At 47.7% G+C, this 13699-nt stretch overlaps 1 protein-coding gene across 2 annotated transcripts in view; it reads right to left on the reverse strand.

The window, feature by feature from the left end:
* HNRNPM (heterogeneous nuclear ribonucleoprotein M) overlaps positions 1-13699 on the reverse strand; it is a 40931-nt gene that overhangs the window by 23634 nt on the left and 3598 nt on the right. For both annotated transcript variants that reach the window (XM_004614761.2, XM_004614760.2), the window contains exon 2: positions 6383-6552. In XM_004614761.2, coding sequence (XP_004614818.2) covers positions 6383-6552 — 170 coding nt within the window. The remainder of the gene's footprint in view (positions 1-6382; positions 6553-13699) is intronic.

Raw genomic sequence — 13699 nt, forward strand, 5'->3', positions numbered from 1 at the left:
GCATTACAGGTGTGCAGTAAAAGTGAAACTTGGGAACAACATGTCCTGGGTTCTCCTCCCACCACAGACAAGCTATTTCCACATCCGTTTCCCTGTCTGGAATACTCATTCATGACACGAGGCAATCCAAATCATTAGGAAAGAAGTCTGTGGGAGTCACTTTGTTGGGGAAAGGAGGAAAAGTTTTACACAAACACTCTTGCTGGTGGGGCAGGTCAACAGTACACAGGGCCACTGACCCGAGCTCAAACGTTAAGGAGAGGGTCCTGCGTGTACTGTACCCACAGACACGGTGCAGCCACGTGGGCATGACAACCCAGACAAGTGTGCTGAGCCCTTGACTCAGTTTACTATTCTGGTGTGACTCTCTTGAAATTCTAAGTTTTGAAACAAGGAGCCCGGCCTGCTGGTTCCAGAGCTAGTACAGCGGCTCCACTATGGGCAGAAGGATGTTTGAATAGAGATCACAGCGTTAGTAGCACATGGATTCTCTTCAGTGAATGCAGCCAGGCTTTTTTCTTGCAATTTTCAACCTCTCCACTAAAATAATAATAATAGTAATGATGATGATGATGATGATGCAAATTGAGAGTTGGGTCTGCATCTAAACAGTTGGACAGATAGCACCAGGCTCCAACCCACACAAAGGGGGGGTGAGGGGCGCCAGGGCATTTCATAAGATTCCACAGCTTTTCCTCAAAGGTTTGGATTGCCAAGTCATGACCACCATGACCAATGTTAGAACCCGTCTAGAAGACAACCACCAAAATGGCTGCTGACCTTGAAGATGGCACACAGAAACAGCCACAGACAGGGGTTAAGTCTGAGGAGAAAAACCACCTCAACGCTGGTTCTCCAAAGCTTTTCTCAGTAATTTTTTAAAGGATGTTTGGAAATGCCTCCTCCAATTCAACCGTCATGTTTGGTTCAGTTCAGCAGTACCAGGGTAAAAATAAGCCTCTTAAATGGCCTCAGTGAGCCCTGCCTAGTCTAACTCCTTTGTTCAAAGCATTAAATTCTGAAAAACTTTAAAGTACTATAAGCACAGAGAGGATGAAGTAAAATTAAAGCAGTATCTGAAAGGCAAATGAGTAACAAATGCATTTGCATGGCAGTTGGAAGCCAGAAGGCCAACTGCTCCAAGTTTAAAGCTGCAGCCTCACCTTCCTTCCTGGTCCCTTCCTGCAATGTTACAGAACCAAACCAGCACTTTGCACACAACAGGAAGGAGAGAAAACAGGAGGGACCCACGGAGTTTAATTTTGGGGGTACGCACTCCTATGGGTAAAACCATGGCGTCCCCATGGATTTTTCTCACACCCTGACAGAGTGAGGCCAGGCCAGGCCTGAGGCCGTGTGCGAAGCCATCTGTGTCAACAGCAGCAGCCATTTGAGGACCAACAGCCCTTGTCTCCACTTGGATGAAAATGCCAAAGAGTGTCAAGACAGGAGAAATCCCAAATTTATTTCCTACAAGCTGTGCCTATTAACCTTAAAAAAGTAAGACTCACAATACCTAGGTCGAGACAGCTGTCACCATATTGTCAGAATTCAAATACTGGTACATTTTAGCAAAGTTCCTAGTTGTTCCTAATCTGTGGTCTCGAAGACAGTTTTTCAAAAGCTGGTGTTGCAACCAAGAAACCAAACAAATCCAAGCCACACTTTATTCCACGGTCATAACCAGTTTAGAAATGGTGTAGATAGTAGGAACTTTGCCCACAGAATATTCTAGTGACAGCACATATCCAACTGCAATATTTCGTACCAAGAATGTGTTTAAAATGGCTCCCCCCCAATCCCAGGTATAGATATTTTAGTTCAGACTGCCAGTCCCAGGTCCTATCGGTCAGAGCTGCCCGGGAAAAGGACCGGCTCCCTGCACCTACAGCAAGTTCTCCCGATGGCCCGTCACTGTCCCTGGCGGGGGGGGGGGGGGGGGGACTGTGAGCTCCCGGTAGGAAGCTCTTTATGAGGAGGGCTGACAGCTATCACAATGACAGAGCCGGAGGGGCAAGAATGTCAGCCCTGTGGCCTAGTCCCGCTCAGTTACGGCTGAGAGGCCTCTCCCCTCCCTGCACTGGGAGCATCCACGGAGTCCCCCAGGAGACCGGCAGGCCAGTTAGACTGCAGACTTCAACAGCAGAACAACTGAAAAAGTTTCAGATTCACCAAATGTCGCTGTCTACCACTTATTTTTAAATGCTCCAAGAACTCACTTGTGACCAACATTTGGGTGATTTGAAAAACAGCTTCAAGAATAAAACACATCATGAGGATCAATGAGCATCCCAAAAGAAACTCAGGCAATCCTGTGGAGCTCCTCAAACACTTCTGCACGGAATTTTATAACCAAGTGTTATGTATGGACCTGTTTAATGTTCAAACTGGATAAATTAGCAAAGAGCAGAGGCCCATGCTTCACTGAAGAGAATTCGTATATGAAAAGGCCCTTTTTTAAGGGCAGAGGAGCCTCAAAAGGAGGGCACATATTCCTCACCTCTCAGTGGGTCACTCTGAATGAGAACAGAGACGAAATAATTTGGGGTGTGCTTCATAACTCAGACAACTAAAACATGGCAACATCATTACACAATGCCCACCTGACTGAGAGAGAAAGCAGAATTCCTGAGCCTATTTTGGCTTCTGATTTCACTGGACAGCAGTGGATAAGCTTTACTTCTCAGAACCAAAAAGCCAGGCCAGGCGCTCTGTGCCCACAGCGAGCACCCCTAAAATGCCGGCTGCGTTCCCAACAGAGGCAACCGGGGAGGCGGCAAGGAAACTGCTAGGGACTTTAACCTCAACAGAAAATGAAGCTCTCCTCTACAGACTCCCCAAATTGCAGATGGTCGCCACAGAGACTGCTCTGTATTACGCTTGCCCTCCGGGCCTCAATTTTCTGTCAGCTCCAGCTGGAAACTGACTTAAAGTGATGCACTTAAAGTGATGCATTAAAACAGAAGGATTAAGGACTTAAATCTTTGCTCACACAAACTAAACTGATCGCTGCTAAGTATAGGAGAGACTGACAGTAAACTTCACCCTGACCTTCCTTCCTTCCTCAAACCGTGTCCATGTTTGCTCACAGCTGGCCAGCTCGGCAGCGCTGCCCCTGGGAGAACAAGCAGCCTCCAGCGCACTTGTCTCACTTTCGAGGGCTTGCTGGAAACGCAGGGCAATACTATTTTCTTTTAAAAATTCCGAGATTCCCTTTTGCTCCCCAAAATCTTATAAGGGATGTATCTCAGAATATATCAAGTGATGTAAATTAGGCAGCTATGAGTCTGCTGGGGACACTCTAAAAACTGGCTCTGAAGTCACCAATTCCAAGTTGCCATCACATTGGACTCTCAATTTCTTTCCAATCCAGCAACCTTTAGCGTTCACCGCAGACATTTTGTTCCATGGACTGTCCATTAAGCAAGCAAGGCTGGCCCGGGGGTTGGGAGGAGAGTCCAGAGGACTGACAACATACAGGCACCGCAGGCTGATGGTTTAGATTCCTACCCAGCATGCAGGACCCTCTCAGCACTGCCAGGTGTGGCCCAAACTATCCCCCCTTCCCAACCATGGCCAAAAGGAAGGACAAAACTTCCTTTGACCCACCAGGACACCAAAAGCAGGAAGGGCAAAGTGCAGTGAGAATGTGTCAGGGCTGTTCAGATTAATTCCTGTCTGGCAACTATGCTGTGGGAGGGAGGGGATAAGCAGCTGCCTGCTTAGAGGAAACCCGTTCTCAGCACAGTCAGGCTTTAGAAGTGGCAGTGCTGACCTCAAGGGAGTGCCTGCCGCGCAGGAGCGGAACAGAGACCTACGTGGGCTGGCCTTTCCGGCCGAGTGCCGGGGCTGCCTCCCAATGCTTGCAAGCATTACCACCAGCATCTCCTAGGTGCCTCCCAGGGCCAAAACTAAAGGTGCACCAGGAGGATAGGGCTAGCAGGAGGGGAGGGGAGCACGAGGTCATCCCGGGGCAAGGGTTCTGAGCTCTGAAACAGGCTGTCCCCAGGAAGGGGTCCTCTGAGTGACGAAGCCACGCCTAGTACTGCCAGGAGAACAAGGCTTCTGAAGACCTCACTCGACTTGCATTTAAGCAGACTTCAAAAAACTTGAAAACTTACGAGCAACAGACTTCAAGTAATGATTCCAAAAGACCATTTAATCGTATTTTAAATCAAACCAAGACATAACTGCATTCTTAAATTTCATCATAAAAAGATTTTTTTCCTTTTCGCTTTTTGGGTAACACCTGGCGATGCACAGGGGTTTATTCCTGGCTCTGCACTCAGGAATTACTCCTGGCAGTGCTCAGGGGACCATATGGGATGCTGGGAATCGAACCCGGGTCGGCTGCGTGCAAGGCAAACACCCTACCCGCTGTGCTATCACTCCAGCCCAAAAAGATAAAGATTTCTTAAAGAGTATGTAAACACAGCAGATTTCCTTAGACATCACACGCTGAATATAAGCGTTATCAGGAAGAGGTTACCTTTCTCCTGAGACCCTTTACCCACAATACAGCTAATAATTCAATTAAGGGTATAAATCATTTAACCTGTACAAGGGAGCACTAAACAAGAACTCTGTAAGGGTTGTTAAAAATAACGGGATTTACTGCACACCTGTAATTCTAAATTACACCACCGAGAATACACTGAAAAGGGCTGAGCCAGGGCTTTCGGAGCAGGATGCCAGGAATATGAGAACCGGTTTGGAAGTATCCAAATAAGCCACCAGGCAGGTCCCACACTAGTACAGTGCAAAATAGTTGGGGTGAACTGCTTCTACATCCAGAAACATCCCAGCTGCTTCGGCCACCAGCTTTCTTGCTTCCAAAACAGAATTACTGAGTGGGAAAGCAGTAAAAAAGGTCACCTACTTTATCCATCATGTCCCAAAACCGGTTCACACACTCCTAAAAGTGGAAAAAATAATTTGGCCAGCAATCTCTTACAAAATTCTAACAATTGCGTTTTCAAAGACACATATCCCTGGTTCTTGGCACTATACCTTATTAGCAATGCAGGAGCAATTCAGCACTTCAACCAAATCACAAGAACACAAATTTGGGGGTTATTTCCAAAACAAAATTCAAATGAGACCCAACTGGACTGTACAGAATTCTAAGCTTGTGTTGAACAGAGCCTCCCAAATCAAGAACACTGCATCTGGGGGCGCCACGTGCCATGCCCCTCCGACAAAAGGAAGAACCATCCGGCTGCCCTCAGAGACCAGGCAGGAATATTTGGCTCACCAAGGCAGGAAAAGCAACATCACACCCGCACATTTCTCTGGCTGGGCTCTGAGACTGACTACCTGGGAGCAGCATACATCACTGAACAGAGTCCACAGGTGGCCAAGTGCTTCCGGCACGTCATGGTCAGATTAAGTGATGGGCCAATGATGGCAGGGGCCATTCGTGACTTCAAGCCCCAATGCTGGCAGTACCACATATCGAAATGGCCTATCCAAGTGGCAAATCTGTCACAGAATGTTACTCATTTGACCAATCAAGCTCCAATCTCACTGTACGATGAATGCTCAAAAAAACCAATACCTTCCAGTCCTTCAAAAAAGATTCTGCTTTAAGAGAGCTTCCCTCCGGAGGGGGGAGGCAGACAGCTGGTTCTCTGTTGAGAACGTGATTCTAAACCACTGCTGTGCCCAGTGCCACCTGCAGGGCCAATAAAACCGAACAGCAACCCCAGCGTGTGCAGACGAAGTGGATACAGTGGCGTCCACAGCAAGAGGAGGCAGAGGACAGGGGGCCAATGACCACCTCATACCTCCTGGTAGCCTGTTTCTCTTGTCCCGAGCAAGAAAGAATTGAGACTTTAAGCCTTCTGTCAATCTACCTTTAGATCAGCTTAAGGGGCGAGAGTTCCTAGTACAAGCTCATTTAAATACAAGCTCATTCATAATAATTTAGAATCTGAACACCACAAATTCCAGCTACCAAATTTGGTCTCAGGAGGATAGCCACAAAATTTCAACAAATTACCATCCCACTAGTGTCAAAGCTTAAAAAAAAAAAAAAAAAAGAAAAGAAAACGAGGGGAAAAAAACCTCTTCCACCTAACATTTAGAATTAAAAAAAAAAAGTCCTGAACACAGAGGTTCCCGTTAAGCTGATCCAAGCCCTATTAACCAAATTAAACCAGGAAAGACATTTGTAACCCCAGGGCCATACAAAGCGCCCCGTTTGACATAGAGGTGAATGACCACCAAAAAAGAAAAAGTGGATTTGAAGGGGGTTAACTTCCGAGCTTGAACAGAACGCGTGCTCCACCCAGAACAATTGCCACTGACAAAAAATAACCAAAGAAATCAGCCACGGAGAGGATGGCATACAACCTTGCCCTATGACCACCAGGGCCATTACCTTTTTCTTTAACCAGATCTTTAAGTGATTGCCATTTCACATCAAATGGTATGTTCGTTATGAAGGCTCTGTATCTTTTCGTTGGATTGGCATATGGCTCAAAGCGATTTCCTCCTCTTTTTATGTTTTTTTCCTTCTTTTTTTCATTCGGAGTAGGTCGTTCTCCTTCACTGAATTCAAAAGAAAAAAGCATGTCCATTAGAACAATGTAAAAGACAGTGTTTGCTCTGCCACGTTTACAATTTCACACTTAGTTTCAGGTAACTAACCAGACTGATATTGATTTTGATTTGAAAATGGTCGGAGACACTCAAAAGTGTCCCACCGAGCCAGTCTTGGCAGTGGACTACTTAACCCCAGCTAATTGAGAAACCAGTTCCCAGGAAGTGTGCGCTCTAGGGCCAACGCCCTGCATTGGGTTTCATTCTGAGACAAAACACCATGGTAAACATAGGCCTAAATAATTTTAGTTTTACAAACGTATCTTCTTGTGGGGGGAATTTTGTTTCTGTTGTTTTGACCACACTCAGCGATCACTCCTGGAGGTGCTAGGATGGAACGAAGTGCAGCCATATGGAAGGCGAACTGTACTACTGCTCTGGCCCCCGAAAAAATATTAAGTGGAAAAACAGTACAGCCATTACAACAGTTTAGAACTTACTCAAAAAGCTAACCAGACCATGGATGACCTAACAACCCATTTCCAGGTGATACACCGCACACTGAAAGCAAGAACCAAGGTACTTGAACAACAGCAGCAACATAGCTTACAGTGAGAAAGGGGAAACCCGAGAGCCAGGCCAAGTATGTCCACACCGCACACACTGGCCTATCAGTCCCCCAGCCAGGACAGGAATGTGTGCTAGCAGACACAACTCAAGGGGATGCAGAACAAAAGCCCAGTTATGCTTGGCAGACACACCATGGGGAGAGACGGATAAGAAGCAACTCAATGGAAGAGCGCCTCAATGTGAAGTAAACGAGACACTCAAGGCCGCCACTCCACAACCCCCACTAGGAGTGATCCTAAGCACTGCTGGGTGTGGCCTAAACACCAAAATAAACAACAGTTTTAAACGGTTTTGGAAACAAAGTTTACATGTATTTTAATCACACACAAAATGTTTAGAGGTTGCAGTGATGGTAGAAAGGTTACGCAGGCAGAGATTCACTGGATCCCTGCAACTACATGGTTACCCAACATTACACTATAGCCCGAGAGGTCCTCAATACCTGTGGGGGGGGGGGTACCCTGAATGCCCTGAGCACCACCCTGACCCCCAGCAGGCCCTCACACTGAACCACTGCCCTGGGAGGCCCCCCCACACCACACAGCCACCCATCCGAAACCATTCTCACCAGTGTTTCAGACTTTCTGGCTGTGGCCCTTTCAGCCTTATTTCCTTCCCATGCATCCCCAGCCTCGTGCTGAGGTCCCCATTTACAGGATATTTATTCTTGGCTGCTGGTTTTCTTGGTGTTTGGGTCGTACCGGTGATGCTCAGGGGTTACTCCTGGCTCTGCACTCAGGAATTACTCCTGGAGGTGCTTGGGAGGCCATGAGATGCCAGGGATTGAACCAGGGTCATTCGTGTGCAAGGTAAACACCCTACCCACTGCACTATCACTCCAGCCCCTCAACCCTACTTTTGAGGTTGTAAAAATGAAAACCTAGGCCAGAGGCATAGCCCAAGGGGCTGAGAACATGCGAAGAACAGCAGACCCAGATTCCATACTGGGTACCTCATGGTCACCTCCCTTCCCATGAAGCACCACTGGGTGTGGCATGAAGGAGGGAGGACGGGAGGGAGAAAAGGGCAGGAGGGAGGGAGAGAGCAAGCGGACCCAGGTCTGGGCAGCCCTGGGAGGTAAAAGTGGCAGATCCCACCCTGAGTAAAGAAGGGTGGATGTGTCTCCAGCACAGCTGTTCTGCAGTGAATAAGGCCTTTGTGCATTAGGTGTGTCCATGTGCTTAAGTTCCAGATACAAATCTGACTGAGGACCGGATGAGGAAATGGCCTCATCAGAGGGACAGGCACTGCACACACATGACCTGTCTGCTCCCTGGCTGCCCACTCCCTTCTATCCCTTCCTGGCACCTGGGAGCAAGGACCAGGAACAACCACAGGCCAGGCCACCCCAGGCACTTTGCTTCCCTAGCCCCATTCTTTCAACCAGTGAGAAGTCAATGGATTCTGGTGGACTGTACTCAGAAAAAATTGAGGGGGAAAAAAAAAGAGGGGGGGTCCCAGAGCAACCTGGGTTTTATTCCCAGCAACCCATATGGTCCCCGAAGTACTACCAGGAGTGATCCCTGAACACAGGGCCAGGGATCTGTGGTTCCCAAACAAAAATGTGGGAAAACAAAAGGTCAAGATCATTACTTATTAGTAATAATTAGTAAAAATATCAATTTGAAGAACTCATTTTTTATATTAGAATGTCTTGCGGGGAAGGATGTTTATTTACACTCTGGACAGTGAACCTGTAATCTACCCAAAAAACTTTTGAAATTAGCAACTCTAGCTATGAAATTTTTTTATAATACTCCTCCCAGGTGCCAAAGCTCCCCTCCTACCCAAGAAACACACACACAATATGTAAAAATCAATGAACATTTCCTGAACCTCAAGTTCGTTGAAAAAAAAATTTTTTTTGTTTGTTTCTGGGCCACACTGGGTGGTTCTCAGGGCTTACTCCTGGCTCTGTGCTCAGGGATCACACCTGTCAGTACTGGGATCAATCCCTAGTCAAGGAAGTACAAGGTCCTACCCACTGCACCATCTCTCCAGCAATTTTCTTCTGGACATCCAATTTTTTATTTTGGAGGAGGGGTGTGGGCCACACAGCGTTGTTCAGGGCTCTGCACTCAGGGATCATCATGGTGGGGCTCAGGGAACCATATGGGGTACCCAGGAATAAAACCCCAGTTGGCTGAGTGCATAGCAAGCGCCCTCCCCACTGCACCACAGCCCCATTGTCACAGGGATCACATACAGTAATAACACCAGTTTCCGCTCACCTCAAAATTACAAAGTACATAAACAATTACCATCAGAACAGGTCCCATCTGACCATACTAGACAGCCTGGAATAGAGTAGTATGTGGGGGGGGGCCCCTTAGGGAACTGGGAGGTGATGCCCCTCAGCAGGGGCAGACAGGGCTGAAAAGTGGTATATGCTCAGGCCATGCGGTATCCAGTGCTTCACTGCAGGCAGGACAGTGTCCAGATTCAAACCTGAGCGCCAGTACAGGCAAATATGCAACCCCAGGTGCCAAAGAGATGGTATCTAGAGTAGATGTGGCTGACCCAAGTTCAATTCCTGCACCTCACAGAGTCCCAGAGTCCAGCCAGTAGTGATCCCTGAGCTCAGAACCAGGACTAAGCCTTGAGCACTGCACAGAGTGGTGCAAAAACCAAAAACATGCAAACAAAAACACACAAGCTAGAGCTTCGATGGGGAAATTAAAAAAAAAAAAAAGTTGAGATCTTTCAAGATATCCAATCATCGGGGCTGGAGTGATAGCACAATGGGTAGGGCGTTTGCCTTGCACATGGCCGACCCGGGTTCGATTTCCAGCATCCTATAGGGTCCCCTGAGCACGGCCAGGGGTGGTTCCTGAGTGCAGAGGCAGGAGTAACCCCTGTGCATCACCAGGTGTGACCCAAAAAGCAAAACAAAAACAAACAAAAAAAAACCCCATATGGTCCCTGAGCACTGCCAGGAGTAATTCCTGAGTGCAAAGCCAGGAGTAACCTCTGTGCATCGCCAGGTGTGACCCAAAAAGCAAAATAATAATAATAATAATAATAATAATAATAAAGCCCTCAAGAAATAGTCTATGAGGGGCCAGAGCGATAGTACAGCGGGTAGGGCGTTTGCCTTGCACGCGGCCAACCCGGGTTCGATCCCCGGCATCCCATATGGTCCCCCAAGCACCGCCAGGGACAGGAGTAATTCCTGAGTGCAAAGCCAGGAGTAACCCCTGAGCATCGCTGGGTGTGACCCAAAAAGCAAAAAAAAAAAAAAAAGTCTATGAATAACTGAAGGTGCAAAGCTAACCCTTTTGCTTTGCGGAGGAGGCAGTAGGCCCCAATGTTTATAGCAGCTGCCCCTGACCCCCGGCAATCCTCCTCCTTAGTCTTTTGGTGAAGATGGAAAATGTCCCCTGAGGGGAAAAACAAAATTTCCCCATTGAGAACCGCTGATGCAAGCAGATGGAAAGCAGAATGCTAGATGGAGGAGGAAAGAGTAAAGACCAAATCATTGTTTATGCCACCACCATAAAGATCCTACCAGGGAAAAAAGAACAGTGCCTACTGCAACCAAAGCTGCTATACTGTGATGGAAGACACCCCACCCCACAGCCCATGGCCTCCAAGGCTCCCCCCGAAACTTCCTTTTGGAGCACTTCCATCAAGACGGTGATCTATGAGAAACAGTACAGTAGGGAAAGTGCTTTAATGCAAGCGATTTTGGGGAAAATGTAATCTGAAATGGCAACCTAATATCCTAAAATTCTGACCACATCTCCTGGGGAAAATACGGACATCCCCCCAAATCCCTCTAGAGGAACATTACTCCTATAAAGTGATGGAGAACAGAGATCCTTTCAGATTTTTTTTTTTGTGGGGAGTGGGAGAGGGCCCACACCTGGCTGTGCTCAGGATGACTCCTGGCAGGGCTCAGAGGACCACAGGGAGAGCTGGGGATGGTATCCAAGTCAGCTACATGCCAGGTAAGGCCTCCCCCAGAGTACTGTTGCTCAGGTCCAGAAATCCTTTCAGTTCTAAGCTGCTTGAAATCACAAACTATTCTGGCTCCAGTGGAATGGAGCCGGAATAGTCTTAACTATCATGACCCAAGTTCTTCACCAGCAAAACCAGCATAACCTGTATCATGGCAGGAGCAAGGCTGCTAAGAGTCTCACAGCCTAACAAAATCACAGTTCTTCAGTAAATGTTAAGTGTAATAAATCAAGGTGACAAGCAGGGTCAGGCTTCTAGAATCCCAATGTCATTGTTTCTTTGCTACTACAGCAAGAACAGTATCTATCTGCCTTTAACATTTCAAGTCTTGGCACACAGTAACTACCGCAGTGATTTATTATCTTGGGAGGGCGGGGCCTGCATTCCCCTAGAGCAGGGAAATACTCCGTGCCAAGGATTGCACCCATTTGCAAAACATGCTTTACAGCCCTTTGAGCGACCTCCAGGGCCCTATTCCCATTCTCAGTAGGGTCACTGTCATCACTGTCACTGTCATCCCGTTGCTCATCGATTTGCTGGAGCGGGCACCAGTAACGTCTCTCATTGTGAGACTTATTGTACTATTTTTGTCATATCCAATAAGCCACAGCTAGCTTGCCAGGGCCTGCCATGCGGGCGCAATACTCTCGGTAGCTTGCCGAACACCATCAGCCGCATGAAAGGCAAACGCCCTACCGCTATGCTATTGCTCAGTAGGGTAGAAAGAGAAACTAATTTGCTCCAAGTTTGTACTCTGAAACTTTTGCAAGCGCTGATGAAGCTTGGATGAAGCCCATGAGAGCCACCTAGGCACCACCTTGTCACAGATCAACAACTCAGCTTTGACCCTATCACTATGAAACATAATGGGAATGCTAGTCTGAGCAGATCATAAAGGAAGAGGAAACTTGAACTTCACAGGTTAGTATCTGTTTAGCTTTTTTAAAATTAGAGGGGCGGGGGGCTGGAGCAATAGCATAGCGGGTAGGGCGCTTGCCTTGCACGCGGCCGACCCAGGCTGACCCAGGTTCGAATCCCAGCATCCCATATGGTCCCCTGAGCACCGCCAGGGGTAATTCCTGAGTGTAGAACCAGGAGTAACCCCTGTGCATTGCTGGGTGTGACCCAAAAAAAAAAAAAAAGCAAAAAAAAAAAAAATTAGAGGGGCGGGCGGGTGGCGGGCAGGCAGGAGAAATAGTGCACTGGGTAAGGCACTTGCTTTATACAAGCCTGACACCGGTTCCTTCCATCCTCAGCATCCCATATGGTCCCAGAGCACCGCCAGGAGTAATTCCGGAGTGCAGAGCCACGAGTAACCCCTGAGCACTGCCGGTGTGACCCAAAAACTAAATAAAGTACAAAAGAACAAGGTTTTAAAGAATTGTGCTGTGCATTCAAAAATAATTGGGCCATTACTATCATCATTCCAATCATTCTAATTCTGAGCACATATTCAGCTTCAAAAATTATTTTTATCAGGGGCCGGAGCGATAGCACAGCGGGTAGGACGTTTGCCTTGCATGCAGCCAACCTGGGTTCGATTCCCAGCATCCCATATGGTCCCCTGAGCACCGCCAGGAGTAATTCCTGAGCGCAAAGCCAGGAGTAACCCCTGTGCATTGCCGGGTGTGACCCCAAAAAAAAATTATTTTTATCAAATATACATTGAGAAGGGTCTGCTCCACCACCACCACATACACACACCAAAAAAAAAAAAAAAAACCACAATGGCTGTTTCCTGAGAGATCTCCAGATTAGTACTGAGGAAACAGCAATAGCCTTTGTAGTCAAATGGACCAAAACCCCTTTATCTTGGTTGTCGGGTAGAGACAATGTTTACCATCACCCAGAGCTAAGGCACTTGGCTTTGCATGCAACTGTGGTAGGCTGGTCCCTGGTTCCAATCTCAGCATCACATATGGCCCACTGTGCACTGTCAGGGGTCACTTCCAAGCACAGAAACAGGAACAGCCCCTGAGGACTAGAGGGTGTGGCCCAGAAAACAAAAGAAAATTTATCATTATCTTCCTGAGACTCTATACAAGATGTAACTTTTTATAACCAGTCCAGCTGGGAACATGGCTGAATTTAGGGTTCAAACCCTGCCTAAATGACCAGGGAGCAGAGATAGGCCAACCTTGCCCAGATCCAGGGCAGTGCACGGCCCAGTGCCACGTGTGATCCCTGAGCAGACTCAGGTTTAGCTCATTTCCATTCCCTCAAAGGCCTTCAGAATACAATCCAAATCCTTAACCTGAAATACACAGGTCACCACCCTGCAGGAGTTCCTGCCTTAAGTAGTACTTAAAAGTAAAGGGCAAAGCACACACCCAAACCCCTGAATGTGGCCGCTTCTCCCAGCCCCTCCCCACTTCCTCTTCAGGAGACCTGAAGGAACAGCAGGTGAGGTTGGGGGTGAGGTGGAGGATTCTGGGCTCCTTCAGGGTGCAGGTAGCCCACGCTTTCAAAGTTCAAGCAAACTAGGCAAGGTGGCTTTTACAGCACACCTGTGTAACTGCCTATTTCAGCTTCCAGAAAGAACCCCAAGGAAGATTTCCTTTCACAA

The sequence above is a fragment of the Sorex araneus genome, chromosome 2, assembly GCF_027595985.1.
Source record: "Sorex araneus isolate mSorAra2 chromosome 2, mSorAra2.pri, whole genome shotgun sequence".
In the NCBI taxonomy this organism is placed as follows: domain Eukaryota; kingdom Metazoa; phylum Chordata; class Mammalia; order Eulipotyphla; family Soricidae; genus Sorex; species Sorex araneus.